Source organism: Sebastes fasciatus, chromosome 10, assembly GCF_043250625.1.
Source record: "Sebastes fasciatus isolate fSebFas1 chromosome 10, fSebFas1.pri, whole genome shotgun sequence".
Lineage (NCBI taxonomy): Eukaryota > Metazoa > Chordata > Actinopteri > Perciformes > Sebastidae > Sebastes > Sebastes fasciatus.
Window position 1 is genome coordinate 221,086 of NC_133804.1, and position 24,297 is coordinate 245,382.

At 42.1% G+C, this 24,297-nt stretch overlaps 1 protein-coding gene and 1 long non-coding RNA gene across 2 annotated transcripts; both read left to right on the plus strand.

Moving 5' to 3' along the window:
• Positions 1–766: 766 nt before the first annotated feature.
• Positions 767–20,379, plus strand: LOC141775891 (uncharacterized). The gene is made up of 7 exons (XM_074649632.1): positions 767–1,060; positions 1,181–1,284; positions 1,376–1,648; positions 1,802–1,895; positions 2,081–2,148; positions 2,296–2,361; positions 20,293–20,379. The coding sequence occupies exons 1-7, from the start codon at positions 952–954 to the stop codon at positions 20,377–20,379; spliced, it is 801 nt and encodes a 266-aa protein (XP_074505733.1). The 5' UTR covers positions 767–951.
• Positions 20,380–21,852: 1,473 nt separating this feature from the next.
• On the plus strand, positions 21,853–23,543 carry LOC141774781 (uncharacterized). The gene is made up of 3 exons (XR_012595452.1): positions 21,853–22,047; positions 23,148–23,256; positions 23,377–23,543. It is a non-coding gene; the product is annotated as an uncharacterized LOC141774781 (long non-coding RNA).
• The last annotated feature ends 754 nt before the right edge of the window (positions 23,544–24,297 follow it).

The window sequence follows — 24,297 nt, forward strand, 5'->3', positions numbered from 1 at the left end:
CAACAGAGTTTTTATTCAGAGTAATGCATTATTACAGTCAACATGTAGAGTTAAAGCGGTTAAAGTACTTCTTTCATAGTTTAGAGTTAAAAGAAAAGTTTTCTCAACTTAACCGACAGTTTTGCCTCGCTAGCTTAGCGTTAGCTTAGCGTTAGCTTAGCGTTAGCTTAGCGCTTAGCAGCCACGGTTCTGCGTTTTTTCTACAGTGTTTGTGCTACGTTAGCATCTGTGCTACGTTAGCATCTGTGTTAGCTGTGAAGGCCTGGTTGTGTATATTTGCTTTTTGTAAGCTGTTGCATTCAGAATGTGATGCTAAGCTACCGCTAGCTTAGCGTTAGCTTAGCAGACACGGCGCTGCCTGTGTTGTTAACTGAAGGCCTGGTTGTGTTGAAGGCCTGGTTGTGTATATTTGCTTTTTGTAAGCTGTTGCATTCAGAATGTGATGCTAAGCTACCGCTAGCTTAGCGTTAGCTTAGCAGACACGGCGCTGCCTGTGTTGTTAACTGAAGGCCTGGTTGTGTTGAAGGCCTGGTTGTGTATTTGCTTTTTGTAAGCTGTTGCATTCAGAATGTGATGCTAAGCTACCGCTAGCTTAGCGTTAGCTTAGCAGACACGGCGCTGCCTGTGTTGTTAACTGAAGGCCTGGTTGTGTTGAAGGCCTGGTTGTGTATATTTGCTTTTTGTAAGCTGTTGCATTCAGAATGTGATGCTAAGCTACCGCTAGCTTAGCAGCCACTGTGCTGCCTGTGTTGTTAGCTGTGAAGGCCTGGTTGTGTATATTTGCTTTTTTCAGCCTGCAATACGGTTTTCTTGGTTGATGCATCAAATTTGAGTATACTTGTGTTCAAAAATGATTTATTGCTTAGCTATAGTTGGTGTCTAAAGATATAATTGTAGGCTAAAAGTTTCTTGTAATGTCATTATTAATCAGTTGTGCCTACATACTTTTAGATGCCTCGCGGCAAGTCGTACCGGCGTTCTGAGGCTGCCAAGATGCGGATGGCCGAGCGACGCACTGTGGCTTTCCCACCTCAGCAGTCTGGCACCGCCAGTTCAGCACGTAAGTAGCCAAACATTTTTTCGTTAAATGTTTAAGGTGTCTATTGTCGTTGCATGATAATTTATGATTTTTAAAGGTCCATTAACTTTTATCTTGGTGTCTTTGTCTGTTTATAAATAGGCCGCGGTACAGGTTACCGTCACACTGTGCTCGATTGGCCAATTTCCCCCTTCACTGGGCGGAAGCACAAATTGGTCATTCCAGCCAAGTCTCCAGACAAGAAGGTAGAAATATTAATTTTGACTTTATGAACAAATGCTTTGATCTGAGGAATTTGTGATTTTCATTCTAAACAAATCCCTTCTGTTGTTCCAGTTTGTTCTGCTTGTTGGAGCATCCCATCTACGTGCCATCGTAGATGGGTTTGTGAAGATGCCGGAGGGAGGGCTCTCCTTCGGTGCCATGTCCACGCCCGGGGCCTGTGCGGCTGTGTTGAGGACCGAGGTGGTGCATACTGTTCTGCCTCGGACACCCGACGCAGTCTGTGTCATGGCTCCTAGCAACAACCTCACCTCGAGCCGGACTATCGAGGAGGCAGGGGCAGACTTTGGCAAGCTCCTGGCCACTGTCTCCGAGCGCTGTCCTAACGTAGGCTTATTTTTCATTGCATTTATTATTATTGTATCTCTGATACTAGGATTAATGTGGTTGTATGAGCTGTTGTAGAATAATGTTTATTTGTTTTAATGGGTTTGACATTTGGTCAAAAATAATAATAATGTAATGATTGCTTTGTACCAGGTTTTTGTTCTGGACTTCCCTCCACGTCTTAACGTCGAGGTGGCCCAGCAGGACTTCATGCGTCAGGAGTTTCGTCGCGTGGCGGCACGGATGGGTATGTTAATGAAAGATTTTAGTTTAAGTACAGTTACATGTGTAAGGGGTTATATCTTCTTAGAAAAACTGATGGAATACATATGATTTCCATAAAAGTCATTGTGGTTTTGTAATTTACAAAAAACAGAGTTAAGATTTGTGTACGGATATTTCAATAATTCCTGATGTTTTCTTTTTTTTTAGGCATGAAGTACTATTCCATGGTCGAGTACTTTCCGTTACACCGCCTTGACCTGTGGGCTGGAGATGGCGTAAGTAGAATATGTTGTTGTGACATGGCGAATGTAAAAGTTTTATGTACACTTCTTTGTAGTTGATATTACAAGTTCAGTTCATGGCAGATACATATTGAGAGCAAAATATCTATTTTGTAAATTAATTGGCGCTTGTTTTTGTAGATTCACCTGAGTGATCGTGGTGGAATGGAGATCCTTGTGGATGTACTGTGGGGTGCTGCTTACAAGGTTAGCCTTTTTATAAATGCTCTCTATTTGCCTCTCCTTTTGTATATCTTGATAGTGTGCTTTTATTCTTGTCTATGTATCTTGTGTTATGTAGGTACAGTTTTATTGTATGTGTGTTTTCTTGTATATGTGAAGCACATTGTAAATGTTTTTAATACCTGCTACATAAATACAATTATTATTTTTGTTATCAGCAACTGTGCTGCCCAGCACCAGCACCCGCACCACAGGTTTCTCCCAGACCATCGCCGCCAAGGTTCACTCCAACTGTCGTCGTGAAGGGGGAGGTCAAGGTTCCACGTCGACTGAACCCTTACGATTGGACACTTGTTGGACAGGGCGGGAAGGTAGGTTGAGACTTTTTGAAAGGAGTGATATTTCCTAAAGAGTTTACCGTAGTAATGATCAAAGGGTACCTGTTTTAATACAATCTATGCTATTTGTCATTACAGAGGAGCCAACCTGGGCTTCTTGAGCCATCACATGGTGCACCCAGAAAGAGGATGGTCCAGCAGCAGGTTTGTTACATTTGTATTATGCTTTAACTTAAATGATTAGGATATGTTTGATTGTTGCTTTTTGACAAGACAAATTGTCTACAGTAGTCTTTCTGCATTTTTATTTCACAGGCAGTTCTGAGGGACTGTTTCATCCCGCTAACACCCGTCAGGTTTAGCAGTGCCATGTTGGATGCGATGGACAAACTTGTTCCATCGCATCTTCCCAGCCCTGTGGAGGGTACTGTTCCACAACCCAAAAAGGTAATTTGCATGCAAATTCTGTCAGTTGGTTGAGGCCTAATTATAAAGTGTTTCCTTGTTCCTGACACACTCTAAATTAATAAGAGTCAAGACTGTTTATGTTGTGTAAATGGAGCTATGCCCCAAATATGGCTTCATAAAGCTAATTTTGTTTTTCTTACATTAGAAACCGACTGTGGGACATCAGCAGAGGGCTGCTGCCTCCCAGAGAACCCTGGCAAAGCGTCAGGTTTGTGTTTTTTGCTATGCATATACAGTATGTGTTGTTTGGAATTGTTTCTTGTACAATTTGAGTCGCAGAACAGCGACAATGTTTTTGCATACGTTTGTAGTATATAGTAAACTGTGAAACAATGAATGGTACATGGTTATATTTTGTTTGTGAAGTTCATTGAATTTTTTTTTTTGCCTAGGTTGAGGCAGCAACGAGTTTTGTGGAGGTGCCTTCCAGGATCGCATCTACCAGTTCTCTCCAAGCGGTGGTTCCGGACGAGGTATATCACAAATGTTTTTGTTTTTAATGGTGCATTCAAAGCTATGTCATTGCCATTGTTAATGTAGTATAAATTCAATTCTTTAATTGTTTTTCTTTTGCTGTATTTTTCTAGGTGAAGGCAACACCCAGCGTGGAGGTGTCTGCAAGGCGATCCCCTGCCGTGCCTGAGCCTGAGCCTGAGCCTGAGCCTGAGGAGGTAGATGCTCTTTGTGTGAATAATAAATAATAATAATATAAAAAATTTCAAATTTTTTTAATTTAATTTTTATTTTTTTAATGGTCCATGCAAAGCTATTTCTTTGTCATTGTTAATGTACTTTAAATTCTAATTTAAAACAACACTTCAATGTTATTTTGCTGAATATATCTTTTCCCATTTATTGTAGATGCCGGAGACGGGTGTTCGTATGCGGCGCACACCAAGATCCGTCAAAGGTAAGAGCGATGGTGTTGAAAACGCAAAAACAGATCATTATCGTTTTGTTAAAGGGTCTTTCCATCAAGGAGATGTTCGCTTTGGTAAAAATGCAGGAACGCAATGTGTAGCAATGTCTTTGGCGGCTATGATCATGCATGAAGGGAAAAATGTTGTGACATGGACTTCTCAACTGCTGGACAAAGTCGTTATTGCAGGGAACTATTTGTACTCTTTCCTTGACACACAAGACATGATATCTGACAAGTCAGATGATGGATATCTCATGATAACTGACTTGCCAGAAAAATGCACATACAGAGGACGTCCATATGGCTTGCGATACAGTGAACCTATAGCTGGAGACTTGAATGTTCACGAAGGAAGTCTTCTCACCCAGGGATTTGCTTATAGCTTAAGTGATGGCCTGAAGAAAGTATTTGCATCACACGATCGCTGTTTCTTTACAGCACATGGGAAGACGTGTGCTATTTTTTGTCAAGATGGACAGTATATTGTTTTTGACTCGCATGCACGAAACACATTCGGCATGGCCACCGATTCTGGCAAAAGTAGTGTTTTCTACCGCCCCACAGTAGATGCTGTGTGTGCCCTTATCTACAGTTGGACTCCTTGCAAACAAGCAGTCACAGACATGAGGCCATTTGAAATTACAGGACTTGTTGTGAATCCAATGGTGGAGTTTGAATCTGATGCTGGTGTACTTGATGTCAGTGATGACATGGTGGACAGGCAGCAATTGGCCTCATCTAGCAACACATTTACATTCAAGTTTGAATCTGATGCTGGTGTAGTTGATGTCAGTGATGACATGGTGGACAGGCAGCAATTGGCCTCATCTAACAGCACATTTACATTCAAGTTTGAATCTGATGCTGGTGTAGTTGATGTCAGTGATGACATGGTGGACAGGCAGCAATTGGCCTCATCTAACAGCACATTTACATTCAAGTCTGAATCTGATGCTGGTGTAGTTGATGTCAGTGTTGATGTCAGTGATGATGATGATGATGTCTGTTGTGTTGACAGTTCTGTTATTGGATTCCCAATGACAGGCTTTCAATTTAATGTGTTATCCAAAGACGTTTCTCAGACATTGTGCAAACAGTTAAATGTTGTGTTTGAGAAACAAGGTGAAGTACCCTCTGGATCATACGGTGCTTTGGGTGAGCCATGCACTACAGACAAAATTGTTGGTGATGGCAATTGTTTTTTTAGGGCTCTGTCACAAGTGGTGTGTGGCAACCAGAAACCCCATCGCAAGTTTAGGCTTGCAATCGTGAAGCACATGGTGCAAAACGAATTGTTGTTTGGTAGTTTGATAAGAAGGGACTACAGCTCGTTGACAGATTATATCAACAAGTCCAGAATGAATTTTGTTGGTAGCTGGGCAACTGAGGTGGAAATCCAGGCTGCAGCAAACCTTCTGGGTGTAAATATCTACACACACTCTAGTGGCAAGTGGTTGAAGTACAGATGTATGGGCAAGCAAGTTTCTGAGCAGGGAATTTATTTACTGCATCAGAATCAGAATCATTATGATTCAGTTGTGTGTGTAAAACAGCATTCCGGTTGCTATAATCTGTGTACGATTCGAGAACAGCTCAATACAACTCCAATGCAAACCAGGAGTGATAGAAGCAGTTGTGTTGAAATGATTGACCTCAGTGAATCTGAAGGTTCAGTTGCTGATCAGGGCAGTGTAATGTCATCAAAACGGAAGCATGTTGCTGATTCAGATGAATGCGATGACACCGTTGTAGACAGAAGTAGTATTCCTTCTGAACCAAAAAGATGTACTTATGGACAGGATTCTACTTATATTCTTAAACGGAAACGATTGTCTTTACAACAGCAATATGAAGATGACGCATCTAAGAAGGAGGAGAAACAAAGGGCATCTCGTAAAAGATATTGTGATAATGAAGCATACGGTTTGAAGTTGAGGGAAAAAAGTATACAAAAATATGCTGTTAATGAGAAGCACAGGTTGTCTCTTCGTAAAGCCAGCATTAAGAAATATGCTGTAGATGAGCAACACAGACTGGATATTCGTAAAGCCAGCATTAAGAAATATGCTGTAGATGAGCAACACAGGTTGTCTCTTCGTAAAGCCAGCATTAACAAATATGCTGTAGATGAGCAACACAGGTTGTCTCTTCGTAAAGCCAGCATTAACAAATATGCTGTAGATGAGCAACATAGATTGTCATTGAAAACAGCTAATAGGCGGAAATCGATTGAAATCAAAGAGAGAAAGAAAAGCTTTGATTTTGTGTTGCGAGAGTTTCAGGAGAAGGTAAGAAGTGGTCCGGACTATGTATGTTGCGTTTGTCATAGGTTGCTTTTCCAGCACCAAGTACGACTTTGTATCAAGGATAGTTACTTGCAGCAGAAGGAGAGCTCTTCGGTAGCCAAGAGGTGTATTACAGAAGATTATTTGCACAAGTGTACTAATTGTGAGGTACCTTGCAAGTGGTTAGAATCATCAAGAGGTCAGTTATGGATTTGTCATTGTTGCAATGTTAAGTTGCGTCGAGGTGCAATGCCAGCAGAGAGCATTGCTAATAACTTGCATTTGTATCCTATTCCTCCAGAGCTGAGTTGTCTTAATAGTTTAGAACAGCATTTGATTGCGTTACATATTCCTTTTATGAAGATGTTGGCCTTGCCTAAAGGTGCACAAAATGGCGTTCATGGACCAGTCACTTGTGTTCCATCCAATATTGTTAGCACAACGGATGTTTTACCAAGAACTGACGCAGATGTTTCTCTCTTGCGTGTGAAGTTGAAACGCAAATTGACATATAAAGGACACTACGAATATCAATATGTCAATATAGATCATGTTAGGCAAGCTTTGCTGTACTTGCAGAAGACCAATCCATATTATGCAGATATAGCATTCAATAATGATTGGCTAAATGATTTTGAACAAGACAACGATGAAGCTGTGCATGTGGATGCTGAAGGGGAGGCAAGTGCTGAAGCAGACAATTTACATGATCGCCAATCACATGGCATGTTCATGGATACATGCCTTCAGCCAATAGACATAGGGCAGGAGATATTAGATCACTTTGACAACAATTTAAATGTTGCACCTGCTGAGGGTAACAACCCTGTTCAAGTCCTCCAAGATAAAACTAACGAGGCAAAAAGTTTCCCAACTTTATTCCCGTTGGGAAGTCCTACGTATCATGACTTCCGTAACAATAGATTGACTTTGTCGCGCTATGTTAATAATCGCATCTTGAATGCCGATGGCAGGTTTGGTACAAATTTGGAATATATTTTCTACGCCCAATACATGAGTGAAGTGGATCAGGTTTCATCCAACATTTCAATAGCTTTGCGCAAGGGGCATAGTTTGAATAGTACATCTAAAGTCTCAGCTGCCATGCTGAATAACAACCAGTCTTTGCAACAATTCTTTAAGAATGATGAGGGATATAGGTTTATGAAGCCAATTCGAGGCACCCCTGCTTTTTGGTCTGGGATCCAAAAGGATTTGTTTGCAATGGTAAGACAGATCGGTCTGCCTACTTTCTTCTGTTCTTTCTCATCAGCTGATATGAGATGGGGGAATTTGTTAAGTTGTATGTTGCATCAAGAGGGTAGAATTGAGAATCCTGCAGATTTAGACTGGGCAGCCAAATGTGATCTTTTGCGACGCAACCCTGTTACTGCTGCTCGCATGTTTGACTACAGATGGCATACCTTTTTGAAGGATGTCATATTTTCACCTAGTCAACCAATAGGGAAAGTGGTAGATTATTTCTATCGTGTTGAGTTTCAGCAGAGAGGGAGTCCTCACATTCACGCCATTTTCTGGATAGAAAACAGCCCTCAAGTTGATAGACAGAGTGATGAGGATGTAGTTACATTTGTTGACAAATATATCACATGTGAACTACCACATGATGATGAGGAACTTCTTGAAATAGTCTCAACTGTACAAATGCATAGCAGGAGACATTCAAAGACGTGCAGGAAGAAGAATACGGTATGCCGATTCAATTTCCCAAGACCACCTAGTGAGCGCACATTTATTCCCAGAGTCAGTGATGCAGATGTTGCAGGGAAAACTTGTGATTGTACAGACAATGCATGTTCTTGTTCTGTACAACATGAGAAATTGACCAAAGAGCAGGCTCGTAAACTAATGTCATCAGTTAAATGTGCATTAACGGATGAAAAGTCTGCCTTTACTACAGTGTCACAGTTGTTTGACAGTCTGGGTATTGACCAGCAGAAGTTTGAATCGGCATATGAATGCATAGTTAAGAAATCTGAGGTTGTGTTGAAACGCGAAGTTACCGATGTGTGGGTAAATCCATACAACAGAGACCTGCTTAAGGCTTGGAATGCAAACATGGACATACAATATATTGTAGACGCATATGCTTGCATTGTGTACATTATTTCGTACATATCCAAAGCTGAATGTCAGATGGGCTTACTGTTAAGTAATGCTCAGAATGAGGTTAAGCGAGGTAATACAGATGCCAAAGCCACTTTGAAAAAGTTGGGCAGTGTGTATTTACACAACCGCGATGTGTGTGCACAAGAGGCAGTATACAGGGTGACAAATATGCATCTCAAGGAATGTTCTCGTAAGGTTATGTTTATACCTACGGGAGACAATTCTACGCGTTTGAGTTTGCCCCTGAAGGTACTTCAGCAGAAAGCACAGACAAAGGACCTCAGTGAGCAGGATATGTGGATGACGAGTCATGTTGATCGTTATAAAGCCAGGCCGGAGGAGAACGTCTTCAATGAGATGTGTTTGGCTACTTTTGTGTCAGAGTATCGGGTTTTAGCCAAGACGGAGAAGGCGACAGAAAAAATCCAGCTGGGGAAGGATTTAGGTTTTGTTAGGAAGAGGACGAAGACGCAGCCTGCAGTTGTGCGATATGCGCGCTTCAAACCAGACTCCGACTCTGAGAAATACTTCCAAAACATTTTGCAACTTTTCCTACCTTATCGTTTGGATGTTGACTTGAAACCAACAGCCTATCAAACTTTTGAACAATATTATCACAATGGTCAGTGTACATTCAATGGCATTGTTGAAAATGTTAAGGCTGTAGTTGATGTCAACAGGCAAAAGTACGAAAAGGAAGGCGAAGACATTGCACATGCTGAGAATGTATTCAATGGCACAGGTGGTCTTGAGGATGCGTGGTGTGAAATGTGCCCTGAGCAACAGCTAGAGCAGTTGGAGTGTGCACAGGAAATTCGAGAGCAACCAGAAGTGGATAATGAACATGTTGATGTTATTCCAGACTTGGCCGTGAGTAGTGATAAGTTCAATCAGTATGAGGCACATGTTTGTGTTATGCCCAGATCTGATGCACTAAATCTACTCCGATCTCTCAATGACGAGCAACGGGATGTTTTTTATCAAGTCAGACAGTGGTGCCTTCAGAAAGTCAGTGGCCAGAAGCCAGAACCTTTCCGTGTATTTATTACAGGAGGTGCTGGGACAGGCAAGACGCATCTGATTAGGGCTATTCACTATGAAGCAACTAGGTTGCTGTCGCAAGTAGCGAGTGCACCAGACAGAGTCACTATGTTGTTGACTGCTCCAACTGGGATTGCTGCATATAATTTAGGAGCTGGCACAATCCACAGCACTTTCTCGATAGGAATAGATGTGAAGCTACCGTACACGCCTTTAGGGGAGGAAAAAGTCAATACCATACGTGCTTCTTTATCTGATTTGCAGATATTGGTAATTGACGAGATTTCCATGGTAGACCATAACTTGCTGGCTTATGTTCACGGTAGGCTTAGACAGATTAAGCAGACTGGTGACCATTCGCCTTTTGGTAAGGTATGCATCATAGCAGTAGGAGACTTCTTCCAACTGAGCCCAGTAAGGGGAAAGCCATTGTATTTGGAGAATACTCCCACTGATTTGTGGAATGGCAATTTTGCTGTCGTTGAGTTGACGACTATTGTTCGTCAGCAAAATTCTACTTTCGCAGAACTTCTCAACAGGTTGCGTACACATGCTAAGGGCACATTGCTTGAAGCTAGTGATGTTGACTTGCTGAGAAAATGTGAAACTGGGGTTGGCTCTTCTGCATTGCATATTTTCCCCACAAATGCACAAGTGGATGAGCACAATATCAAACAGTTGGATGTGTGCTGCCCAGACCTCATTTGTCTAGAGGCTCAGGACTTTGAGAAGAATAAATCGTCGGGACGTCTCGAGCTGAAAAGGGGGCACTTCTCAAAGGTGTACAATTCTTGTTTACCCCACAAATTGATGTTAGGAAAGGGTGCACGTGTGATGTTGGTGAAGAACATCGATGTGTCTGACGGATTGGTTAATGGAGTTTGTGGGGTTGTAGTCGACCTTGTCACAAATGTTAACAATGCCGTTGCCAGCGCTGTGTTAGTGCACTTTGATGAGGAAAATGTAGGCCGAAAAAGAAGGCAGTCTAAACGAGTACCTAGTGAAAATAGGTTGGCTACTCCAATTTATATGGAGACAGAAAGGGTTAGCAGTAAGGGAGGGTCACGTAGGCAATTCCCATTAAAATTAGCATGGGCTTGCACAGTACACAAAGTGCAGGGTTTAACTGTTGATGAAGCTGTGGTTTCGCTTAAGAAGATTTTTGCTGCAGGTCAGGCATATGTTGCTTTAAGCCGTGTCAAAACACTAACTGGGTTGACCATCCAAGATTTTGCAGCGAAAGCAATTTATTGCAGAGACAACATTCACAGTTCCGTTACACAAATGCCAAAATTTGTTTCCTCAGCTAATACGCTAGCAAACAAAGGTCAATTATTGACAGCATTCCTAGTCAATGTGCAAAGTTTACGTGGACATTTGCCTGACTTAAGAGTTTCAGTCCAGCCGTGTAGTGTCAGTTGTATTGCAGTGACAGAAACTTGGCTACCTGCAAGTGTACCAGATAGCCAAACTGTTATTGAAAAGTATACTTTCCATAGCGCTCCACGTTGCTATGCATACAACACAGACGACACTACTTTGAAATCATTCAAAGAAATGCAACATGGAGGTGTTGGCATTTATTGTCTGGAACATTTGGAGTACAAAATCATTGCTACACCAAATGTTAATCTAGAATGCATATGCTGTCATTTCATCAGAGAAGACATGATTGTAGCGGTGCTTTACCGGCCACCCACATATCCGCTGTCTTTATTCAAAAAGAATGTGAAACAGCTGTGCGACATTCTGCATTCGACATCTGACAATGTTGTAATTTTGGGAGACTTCAACCACGACGAACTGAAGTCATTGTCAATGTCAACTTTCATGGCAAGTTTAGGATACATGCAGACAGTCACAGAACCCACTACAGAATGTGGAACATTGATTGATCATGTCTACATAAAATTCACAAGCCATTATAATAGTGACACACAGGTTGTGCCTATTTATTTCAGTACACATGAAGCCATTCATTGTACATTTCACAAACATGACTGACCTTTAACTTAGGATAGGGAGAGGTAATTTTGGTTGTGTATTGACAGTTGAAATAGGAAGAGGTGACATGCAAATGTTGCCTTCATCCCTGTCGAGTTGATGCACAACTGTTGTCTGGATTTCTAATCCGCAACATATTACAGGAGTAAGATGGTGTCCAATAATTTGGGTTATATTTAGACGGTTGAGAAAGGGAGAGGTAATTTTGGTTGTGTATTGACAGTTGAAATAGGAAGAGGTGACATGTAAATGTTGCCTTCATCCCTGTCGAGTTGATGCATAACTGTTGTCTGGATTTCTAATCCGCAACATATTACAGGAGTAAGATGGTGTCCAATAATTTGGGTTATATTTAGACGGTTGAGAAAGGGAGAGGTAATTTTAGTTGTGTATTGACAGTTGAAATAGGAAGAGGTGACATGCAAATGTTGCCTTCATCCCTGTCGAGTTGATGCATAACTGTTGTCTGGATTTCTAATCCGCAACATATTATAGGAGTAAGATGGTGTCCAATAATTTGGGTTATATTTAGACGGTTGAGAAAGGGAGAGGTAATTTTAGTTGTGTATTGACAGTTGAAATAGGAAGAGGTGACATGCAAATGTTGCCTTCATCCCTGTCGAGTTGATGCATAACTGTTGTCTGGATTTCTAATCCGCAACATATTATAGGAGTAAGATGGTGTCCAATAATTTGGGTTATATTTAGACGGTTGAGAAAGGGAGAGGTAATTTTGGTTGTGTATTGACAGTTGAAATAGGAAGAGGTGACATGCAAATGTTGCCTTCATCCCTGTCGAGTTGATGCACAACTGTTGTCTGGATTTCTAATCCGCAACATATTATAGGATTTACATAATGAATACATTCAGTTTCTATGACTCATGAATGTTCAATATCTGGAACAAGCTCCCAGAAACCTTTAATTAAACCAGATAATGATCTGTTTTAGCTACTATCCTAGCTTTTATTTTTAGCATGTTTTTATTTTCTAATCTTTAATGTTTTTATAACTGTTAATTATTTCTTAATGTTCTTTTGCATTTTGTCCCAATGTTTCTGTAAAGCACTTTACACATATGTTCACTTACAAACATAACAAATAGAGCTAGTCCAACTACAATCACATAGTTAGTATTCTAACAAATTAACACATCTACTTTATGTATTGTCCTGCATTACAATAGCTTGTCTATAAGTCAAATTATTTTCGATCCCATGCCTATTGTGCATTCTAAAAAGAATTGTAAAAACGCTAAACATTGATAAATGTAATGCAGGTTTTGCTTTTTCTAACAATTTAGCCACAAAAAGCAAAAGACACTGGTGATGGACTCTCTGTTTACAGGGATGGGGTTCGACTCCCTACAGTGTCCTTGTTTATTGTTAAGGCTCATCCTACACTTCCCAAACAACACATTTCTTTGGATAACTTTTCATCACAAAGGACTTAAGATACTACTGACATAGCGCCCACAGAAAACAGGAAGTTGTTGTAAATTGACGATACATTGTCCAATCTTCCCCAAATTCCCCAACATTAGCCACGCCCCCCTTCATAACTCGCGAACCGCTTGTCGTAGAGCCTTGCGGCAGGCGTCGTGGCGCTCGTCAGAGTTTCGGTTTCGCGTCGGTCGGCGTCCCGCCAGCAACCCCGACCCGCGAGCAGGGGCGAGGGCCCTTTCATAGCTGCGTGCAGCTCTCGTTAGGGCCCGAGCACGAAAGTGCCAGGACCCAACGGTGTCCTGGCACGAAGTGCAAGGAACCTATTGTTTTTCTGCAGATTATTATTATTATTTTTCCGCTGCAAGATCGCGTTTTTGACGACCTTAGCCATCCCCAAAACTCACGAAAAGTGGAGTATGCGTCAGAACTGGTGGGAAATTCAATGTTCTGGAGTGACTGGGCTCGGGTGTCTCCAGGGGGCTCCATAGCGCCCCCTAACGTACGCAGTTTTTCCGAGAAAGTTTCTTCGATCTTCACGAAATTCAAGTATGTCGTTGCTCACGCCCTCATACCTGGATTAAATGATTTTGAGATTTCTCCGGCAAACAGGAAGTCAGCCATGTTGGACTTCCTGCGTTTTTTTAAAATGTACGAACGCATATTTGAAGACTTTAGGATGCACAAAAATGTATGAAACTTTACACACACATCCAAACTAGTAATTACTTAATTTTAGTGGTGAAATTTTGCTTGGGCGTGGCATGTTGGCTCTCTAGCGCCCCCTTATGTCTTTCAGATTTTGAACATACCTTTAGGTACTCGGAATCTCATAAAATTTGGCAAAATGATAGACACCTGTGAACTTTATGTAACTGCATAGCCATTAGGCTCAGTTTGTTTTTATACGGCTCTATAGCGCCCCCTAACGTGTTGAAATTTTAACTTTGTCAAAGTTGATCCGATATTCATGAAATTTGGTATGCATATCCCACTCATCATTTGAAACATATTCCTCATTGGGTTTAATTAGCCCCGCCCACCCAGAAGTCGGCCATATTGGATTTTGATGTCATTTTTGCGTTTTATTGGCCGCGTACTTTAACGAACTCCTCCTACAGATTTGATCAGATCGAGTTGATATTTGGTCAGGACCATCTCAAGACCTCGAGGATGAAAAGTTATTAAAATGGTGAGCGTTCACTTAACGAGCGGACCGTGGCGTGGCGGCCATTTTGAGCCATTCGCCAGTTATTGTAACTCAACTGTACATAGTCCGATCTGCCCCAGATTTCTCAGGTATGATGGTGGTACAGTCTTGAGGACATGTATATGAAAAATTATACTCATAGCCCCGCCCTAAGACGTTAGCCCCGCCCCCTTTCATATCTCATGAACCGTTTATAGTAGAGTCTTGTGGGATGTGTCATATCACTCAGCAGAGAGTGGGTTAACCCTAACTCAACTGTACATAGTTCGATCTGCCCCAGATTTCTCAGGTATGATGGTGCTCCAGTACTGATGGCATGTATATGAAAAATTATACTCATAGCCCCACCCTAAGACGTTAGCCCCGCCCCCTTTTATATCTCATGAACCGTTTATAGTAGAGTCTTGTGGGAAGTGTCATATCACTCAGCAGAGAGTTCATGATTCATTGGTAAATGTTATGCCCGCCCCCTACACATTAGCCCCGCCCCCTTTCATATCTCATGAACCGTTTGTCGTACAGGCTTATGGGAGGTGTCATATCACTCAGCAGAGAGTTCCTGTTTTATTCGTTAAGGGTAGCCCCGCCCCCTACACATTAGCCCCGCCCCCTTTCATATCTCATGAACCGTTTGTAGTAGAGTCTTGTGGGAAGTGTCATATCACTCAGCAGAGAGTTCATGTTTCATTGGTAAATGTTATGCCCGCCCCCTACACATTAGCCCCGCCCCCTTTCATATCTCATGAACCGTTTGTAGTAGAGTCTTGTGGGATGTGTCATATCACTCAGCAGAGAGTGCCTGTTTCATTGGTGAAGGTTATGCCCGCCCCCTACACATTAGCCCCGCCCCCTTTCATAACTCATGATCCGTTTGTCGTAGAGTCTTGTGGGAAGTGTCATATAACTCAGCAGAGAGTTCCTGTTTCATTGGTGAATGTTATGCCCGCCCCCTACACATTAGCCACGCCCCCCTTCATAACTCGCGAACCGCTTGTCGTAGAGCCTTGCGGCAGGCGTCGTGGCGCTCGTCAGAGTTTCGGTTTCGCGTCGGTCGGCGTCCCGCCAGCAACCCCGACCCGCGAGCAGGGGCGAGGGCCCTTTCATAGCTGCGTGCAGCTCTCGTTATTATTATTTTTCTGCTGCGAGATCGCGTTTTTGAGGCCTTTCCCATCCCCAAAAACTCACGAAAATTGGAACATGCGTCGGGAGTGGCGAAAATTGCAATGTTCTGTAGTGTTTCGGAACGGGCGTCGCCAGCTGGCTCCATAGCGCCCCCTAGCGCGTTGAAATCGTAACTTTGTCAAAGTTCATCCGATACTCATGAAATTTGGTATGCATATCCCACTCATCATTTGAAACATATTCCAAATTGGGTTTCATTAGCTCCGCCCACCCAGAAGTCGGCCATATTGGATTTTTATGTCATTTTTGCGTTTTATTGGCCGCGTACTTTAACGAACTCCTCCTACAGATTTGATCATAACGATTTGAAATTTGGTCAGGACCATCTTAATACCTTGAGGATGAAAAGTTATTAAAATGGTGAGCGTTCAGTTAACGAGCGGACCGTGGCGTGGCGGCCATTTTGAGCCATTCGCCATGAAACAGGGAGTTATTGTAACTCAACTGTACATAGTCCGATCTGACCCAGATTTCTCAGGTATGATGGTGGTACAGTCTTGAGGACATGTATATGAAAAATTATACTCATAGCCCCGCCCTAAGACGTTAGCCCCGCCCCCTTTCATATCTCATGAACCGTTTATAGTAGAGTCTTGTGGGATGTGTCATATCACTCAGCAGAGAGTTCCTGTTTCATTGGTTAAGGGTAGCCCCGCCCCCTACACATGAGCCCCGCCCCCTTTCATAACTCATGAACCGTTTGTCGTAGAGTCTTGTGGGAAGTGTCATATCACTCAGCGGAGAGTTCATGTTTCATTGGTAAATGTTATGCCCGCCCCCTACACATTAGCCCCGCCCCCTTTCATATCTCATGAACCGTTTGTAGTAGAGTCTTGTGGGATGTGTCATATCACTCAGCAGAGAGTGCCTGTTTCATTGGTGAAGGTTATGCCCGCCCCCTACACATTAGCCCCGCCCCCTTTCATAACTCATGATCCGTTTGTCGTAGAGTCTTGTGGGAAGTGTCATATAACTCAGCAGAGAGTTCCTGTTTCATTGGTGAATGTTATGCCCGCCCCCTACACATTAGCCACGCCCCCCTTCATAACTCGCGAACCGCTTGTCGTAGAGCCTTGCGGCAGGCGTCGTGGCGCTCGTCAGAGTTTCGGTTTCGCGTCGGTCGGCGTCCCGCCAGCAACCCCGACCCGCGAGCAGGGGCGAGGGCCCTTTCATAGCTGCGTGCAGCTCTCGTTATTATTATTTTTCTGCTGCGAGATCGCGTTTTTGAGGCCTTTCCCATCCCCAAAAACTCACGAAAATTGGAACATGCGTCGGGAGTGGCGAAAATTGCAATGTTCTGTAGTGTTTCGGAACGGGCGTCGCCAGCTGGCTCCATAGCGCCCCCTAGCGCGTTGAAATCGTAACTTTGTCAAAGTTCATCCGATACTCATGAAATTTGGTATGCATATCCCACTCATCATTTGAAACATATTCCAAATTGGGTTTCATTAGCTCCGCCCACCCAGAAGTCGGCCATATTGGATTTTTATGTCATTTTTGCGTTTTATTGGCCGCGTACTTTAACGAACTCCTCCTACAGATTTGATCATAACGATTTGAAATTTGGTCAGGACCATCTTAATACCTTGAGGATGAAAAGTTATTAAAATGGTGAGCGTTCAGTTAACGAGCGGACCGTGGCGTGGCGGCCATTTTGAGCCATTCGCCATGAAACAGGGAGTTATTGTAACTCAACTGTACATAGTCCGATCTGACCCAGATTTCTCAGGTATGATGGTGGTACAGTCTTGAGGACATGTATATGAAAAATTATACTCATAGCCCCGCCCTAAGACGTTAGCCCCGCCCCCTTTCATATCTCATGAACCGTTTATAGTAGAGTCTTGTGGGATGTGTCATATCACTCAGCAGAGAGTTCCTGTTTCATTGGTTAAGGGTAGCCCCGCCCCCTACACATGAGCCCCGCCCCCTTTCATAACTCATGAACCGTTTGTCGTAGAGTCTTGCGGGAGGTGTCATATCACTCAGCAGAGAGTGCCTGTTTCATTGGTTAAGGGTAGCCCCGCCCCCTACACATTAGCCCCGCCCCCTTTCATAACTCATGAACCGTTTGTCGTAGAGTCTTGCGGGAGGTGTCATATCACTTAGCAGAGAGTGCCTGTTTCATTGGTTAAGGGTAGCCCCGCCCCCTACACATTAGCCCCGCCCCCTTTCATAACTCATGAACCGTTTGTCGTAGAGTCTTGCGGGAGGTGTCATATCACTCAGCAGAGAGTGCCTGTTTCATTGGTTAAGGGTAGCCCCGCCCCCTACACATTAGCCCCGCCCCCTTTCATAACTCATGAACCGTTTGTCGTAGAGTCTTGCGGGAGGTGTCATATCACTCAGCAGAGAGTGCCTGTTTCATTGGTTAAGGGTAGCCCCGCCCCCTACACATTAGCCCCGCCCCCTTTCATAACTCATGAACCGTTTGTCGTAGAGTCTTGCGGGAGGTGTCATATCACTCAGCAGAGAGTGCCTGTTTCATTGCTTACGGGTAGCCCCGCCCCCCTTCATAATTCGGGAGCGGTGATAACCTTCACCAATGAAACAGGGACTCTCTGCTGAGTGATATGACACCTCCCAGAAGACTGTAGGATTAACCGTTCATGAGTTATGAAAGGGGGCGTGGCACAACACAGACTTTCTACAGAATCTTAAGCACTCAGATGGGTAGATAGGCTCAACTTTGGAATTGGTTAGTAACCCTGAAGTTTACAACTGTAGATTGCTGGTGGTTGTAGGATGTGTAATATATGAAAGTTAAACTAAACATAAATGTGCTATAAGCTCCGTTATAGATAGTTATGGTAACTGATGAAAACTGATACAACAGCCAAAAATGATGCATCATCCAGAAAGAAATACAGTTGATTTCAGGATATAAAGATGCAAGTTAGCTATGCAATTACACTGCAGTGACACCAATGACATTATGATACAAAACAAACATGACAGATCAGATTATTTTTTTTAAATGAAATACATATTTATATAGACTTAATCAAATAGTTGTTCAAAACAGCAATATCAGTCATATCGACTGCAATCCACAAGGGGCGCTGCAGCTGACGTCAGTCAAGGTTGGGTGTGGCGAGTTATGTCCAGACAGATCATAGCAGATGACGGACTGCAGGAGAAGGAGCTTCACAGAATTCGTGAGTATATTGTTTTTATACTAGTTTATATTTTTATTATGTGTTTGTTGTTGTTGTTGTTAAGAGATTGTGGCTTTGTTTTCCCACTGTGTTACTGCCAGTTTCAGGAATGCATTTATTAGGGATGCACATACAGATAATGGGGAATTTGGTCAAATGACATTGCACTTTTAGGATTAACTAGCTAGCTAGCTAGCTAGTGTTTTTTTTACATGCGGTCCTGCGAAAAACACACTAGCTAGCACGCTAGCACCAGCTTAAAAAAAGCAAATATACACAAACAGGCCTTCACAGTCAACAACACAGATGCTAACGTAGCACAGATGCTAACGTAGCACAGATGCTAACGTAGCACAGATGCTAACAACACACGAAGCACCGTGCTAGCTAACTAGTGGGTTTTTTACATAAGGTCCTGTGAAAAACACACTAGTTAGCTAGCTAGTTAGCTAGCTAGCTAGCAATTTTTTTCTATAGTGTTTTATAGCGTGTGTTTTTACACGCGGTCCTGTGTTTTATCCCACGGACCAGACTATATTTCACCGTGGGTCAGACATCTATTCATCTGCTATAATGCCATTATGACAAAGGATGACATTGCACTTTTAGGATTAGCTAGCTAAAGTGCAACCATCATTGTGGCATGTCTTGATAAACCACAGTGAAGGTGTCAATAAATAGAAAATAAATAAAGTCTATGACTCTAAATTAGAAAAGTTCTGATCTGTCAGGAATAGACGTGGTTTTAAATATTAATAACTATTACAGACTGTGTGGGCTATAACACACTAGAAGCCTGATTCTACTTTACAAGAATTCACTAGCTACATGTTTAAAATCAGGCAGGCAAACTCATTCAAATACACAATAATTAAGATCAGTGTATGATGGAATAGTAGCATTAGCCCAATTTGGAAAGTCTGTCTCCCTGCCCATAATTCCTGATGGCTGACCTGGCTGAAGGTTGTGTTTAGTTGATTGACTGTGTACTGTGTAATTTTGTTCTTCAGAAAATGGACAGCCCCACAAAATTCCCAACAATAAATGACCCAGAGGTGGAGGCCGTGAGGCAGGCCCTCCAACTTTTCACAGTAAGTATTACATGTAGTGGTATTTGTGTTGTTATTACTCGTCTTTTATACGTTTATGTCACATGTATAAGAATGTCACTATTTAATTTGTGGTAATTTTAACTAATGTAGGAGTGGTAATGATGATTTGTTCTGACCTTTTTAAGCAGGAAATTTGCATTTTAAGCCTAATAGTTGTTCATGTGATTGATATGTACATTTATTCTTTTGTTTACAGTACAAATGTGGAGATCCGGCGGTGACGCGCCAGGACCTCCGTAGGGAGAGCCTGCGCATCAATGCGCAGACCATGGAGGTCCTGGTGCGGAAAGTCCGTCGGTTGCGGTCGGCGGACCGCAAGGCGTCGCTGCTCCAGAGGGAGCTCAAGGCCACGAAGGCCAAACTGGCGAGCTCCCTCCTGGAGTCAGAGGTGGCGCAGGCCTCGGCCTGCTTCGAGCGCGACGGTAAGTAAATAGATGTTTAGTAAGTTGATGTTTAGTTTTAGTTTGCATGTTGTCAAAGATATAACTAACGTTATGGTTGTGTAATAATATTACAGTGTTAATCTGATTTGTTTTTGAGCTGCACCCCAGAAAAAGTGTCAATATATTTTGTGTTTGATTGTGTTATCAAATAATTTGAAAAAAAGGCAATGTCACATTTAATGTGTTTGTATTTTTGTCTACGTTTGTGCAGAAGTGGCAGATGCGTCTGTACAGATGGAGGAGGAGGAGGAGAAGGAGGAGGAGGAGAAGGAGGAGGAGGAGGAGAAGGAGGAGGAGGAGGAGATGAAGGAGAAGAAGGAGAATAAATTTTAAATTGTTTTTTTCTATATTTGTAAATAAATTTTTTATGTTGTTCATTTGTTTCATGTGTTTTTTTTGTTTTCTTCAAAGGCACAGTTTCTGAATGCAGGCTGGGTGTATTTCTCCATGGATTAAGCGTTTCCATACTTTATAATAAAAGGGAGGAGGAAGATACAGAGAGAAGTAATAGTTATTGAACATTATGTACATTATATATTGTAAATAACAGATGGATTTCTTCCCAAAGCTAGCATCATGCTGTATGTCCAGAAATCGTCTACCACACATTTGAGATGCTATTTCTCTACATCTTCAGAAATATCAGCAGATAGTGATTTTGGCTGCAAGAGTCAGACAGTTGCACAGTAAACAGCATACACGCAGACAAAAAGTATGATTTCATATCATGTATTGATGTTCTCCATCTAGAGTTAATACGACATGATCGCTGGCTTTGGTACACCAACGGTAATAAACTTATCTAATTTCAGTGATGATTTTATTGACAGTACTGTGACAGCCACAAAAAAATGATTTTATGAGTTAAATTTTACCTCAGTGGCAGGGTTCAGGCTGTTCATCTTAAATGATACTATACAACTTTATTGTCAGTTTAGACTGAAATGTATTTGCATCCTTAGGCAGCTAATTTTATGTGCTGTTGTGTTTTTTTAATGTCACTAGGTGGCAGTATTTAGCATTGATTACTCTGGAGACTGGACTTTTGAGGGTGTGGTTTCCTTTTGACTCATAAAACAAAGTGTTGCTGCAATAATGTGAACATTGTCAACAACTATAGGTGCGCTCTCTGTAGCTCCAAATACTAAGCTACAAACCGAGTAGACAGTAAAAACAGTGGGCACTCCTGGGAAGTCTATCTTGCCGACCGACACGCCCCCTTATTGGATATCAGTTACTGATTGGACGCTGCTGCCGATCAGACTGATCTGATAACTTTACCTCTCAGCATCACTGGAGTTTTATACCGGAGTGAAAACAGATCACAGATTAAAGGTTTTATAGTTTAGTTGTCTTCTGATTCACCATCTAGTTATAATCTGTGTTAACTGTAGCTCTGAGCAGCAGCAGAAGGGACCTGCAGTATCTCTCCTTCTCACACCGTCAGTGAAGCAGCCTGACACTAAGAGGGGTACGTAGGTTTAAGAGCTAGGTCTTGTTTATTTTAGTATTTTTGTCTGTAATCACTGCCTTTGAGTTATTTACGAGTTATTACATACATTCAAATGCAGTTAATCCTTTATAATTAAATCCATTAATAAATCACAGGATTCCATGTACTGAACCGCAACCGGAAATGACTTTTATTTTGACAACTTCCGCTTGCGGGCAGAATCCGGCTCTAGTATAAAAAGAGGCCGCGGAATTTGCTTCGTCCCATTTGCTCAGTGCAGAGACCAGAGACCAGAGAGAGAGAGACAGAGACAGAGACAGAGACATACTTCCAGAAACAGCTATCTATCGAGACAGAGAGAGAACGAGAGACACAGAGAGAGACTGAGACTACACGAGTGTAAGACTGAAAGAGTGAACGAGTGAAAGACTGAACGAGTGAAAGTGAGAGACCGACTTTTGACCGACTTTTGACCGACTGACCCCTGAGCTAATTTAGCTCCTTTCCGACGTCTGTACTACGGTAAGTTATGATGCCGTGGCTAGCTTGTTAGCATGCTAACTTCTGTATTTCTGTAACAAAATGTGCATGTAAAGTTATGTAAAGTTGTATATGTATGTATGTATGTATGTAAACAACTATTGCTTCGCACGTCTCGTCGTGCTGTTACTATAACGTTAGTTAGCTGTTAGCCAGGAGGCCTGTTTGCTAAACGGAGCTAAGAGCTAACTTAGCTAAACAAAGAACTCGGCTCCTGATTGGACGAGCGTTTTCCCGCCGTTGGCTGCTGCTCTCAGCTTTCAAACCTGAACCTGTATGGAGACTTACAACAGAGTTTTTATTCAGAGTAATGCATTATTACAGTCAACATGTAGAGTTAAAGCGGTTAAAGTACTTCTTTCATAGTTTAGAGTTAAAAGAAAAGTTTTCTCAACTTAACCGACAGTTTTGCCTCGCTAGCTTAGCGTTAGCTTAGCGTTAGCTTAGCGCTTAGCAGCCACGGTTCTGCGTTTTTTCTACAGTGTTTGTGCTACGTTAGCATCTGTGCTACGTTAGCATCTGTGTTGTTAGCTGTGAAGGCCTGGTTGTGTATATTTGCTTTTTGTAAGCTGTTGCATTCAGAATGTGATGCTAAGCTACCGCTAGCTTAGCGTTAGCTTAGCAGACACGGCGCTGCCTGTGTTGTTAACTGAAGGCCTGGTTGTGTATATTTGCTTTTTGTAAGCTGTTGCATTCAGAATGTGATGCTAAGCTACCGCTAGCTTAGCGTTAGCTTAGCAGACACGGCGCTGCCTGTGTTGTTAACTGAAGGCCTGGTTGTGTTGAAGGCCTGGTTGTGTATATTTGCTTTTTGTAAGCTGTTGCATTCAGAATGTGATGCTAAGCTACCGCTAGCTTAGCAGCCACTGTGCTGCCTGTGTTGTTAGCTGTGAAGGCCTGGTTGTGTATATTTGCTTTTTTCAGCCTGCAATACGGTTTTCTTGGTTGATGCATCAAATTTGAGTATACTTGTGTTCAAAAATGATTTATTGCTTAGCTATAGTTGGTATCTAAAGATATAATTGTAGGCTAAAAGTTTCTTGTAATGTCATTATTAATCAGTTGTGCCTACATACTTTTAGATGCCTCGCGGCAAGTCGTACCGGCGTTCTGAGGCTGCCAAGATGCGGATGGCCGAGCGACGCACTGTGGCTTTCCCACCTCAGCAGTCTGGCACCGCCAGTTCAGCACGTAAGTAGCCAAACATTTTTTCGTTAAATGTTTAAGGTGTCTATTGTCGTTACATGATAATTTATGATTTTTAAAGGTCCATTAACTTTTATCTTGGTGTCTTTGTCTGTTTATAAATAGGCCGCGGTACAGGTTACCGTCACACTGTGCTCGATTGGCCAATTTCCCCCTTCACTGGGCGGAAGCACAAATTGGTCATTCCAGCCAAGTCTCCAGACAAGAAGGTAGAATTATTAATTTTGACTTTATGAACAAATGCTTTGATCTGAGGAATTTGTGCCTTCATCCCTGTCGAGTTGATGCATAACTGTTGTCTGGATTTCTAATCCGCAACATATTATAGGAGTAAGATGGTGTCCAATAATTTGGGTTATATTTAGACGGTTGAGAAAGGGAGAGGTAATTTTAGTTGTGTATTGACAGTTGAAATAGGAAGAGGTGACATGCAAATGTTGCCTTCATCCCTGTCGAGTTGATGCATAACTGTTGTCTGGATTTCTAATCCGCAACATATTATAGGAGTAAGATGGTGTCCAATAATTTGGGTTATATTTAGACGGTTGAGAAAGGGAGAGGTAATTTTGGTTGTGTATTGACAGTTGAAATAGGAAGAGGTGACATGCAAATGTTGCCTTCATCCCTGTCGAGTTGATGCACAACTGTTGTCTGGATTTCTAATCCGCAACATATTATAGGATTTACATAATGAATACATTCAGTTTCTATGACTCATGAATGTTCAATATCTGGAACAAGCTCCCAGAAACCTTTAATTAAACCAGATAATGATCTGTTTTAGCTACTATCCTAGCTTTTATTTTTAGCATGTTTTTATTTTCTAATCTTTAATGTTTTTATAACTGTTAATTATTTCTTAATGTTCTTTTGCATTTTGTCCCAATGTTTCTGTAAAGCACTTTACACATATGTTCACTTACAAACATAACAAATAGAGCTAGTCCAACTACAATCACATAGTTAGTATTCTAACAAATTAACACATCTACTTTATGTATTGTCCTGCATTACAATAGCTTGTCT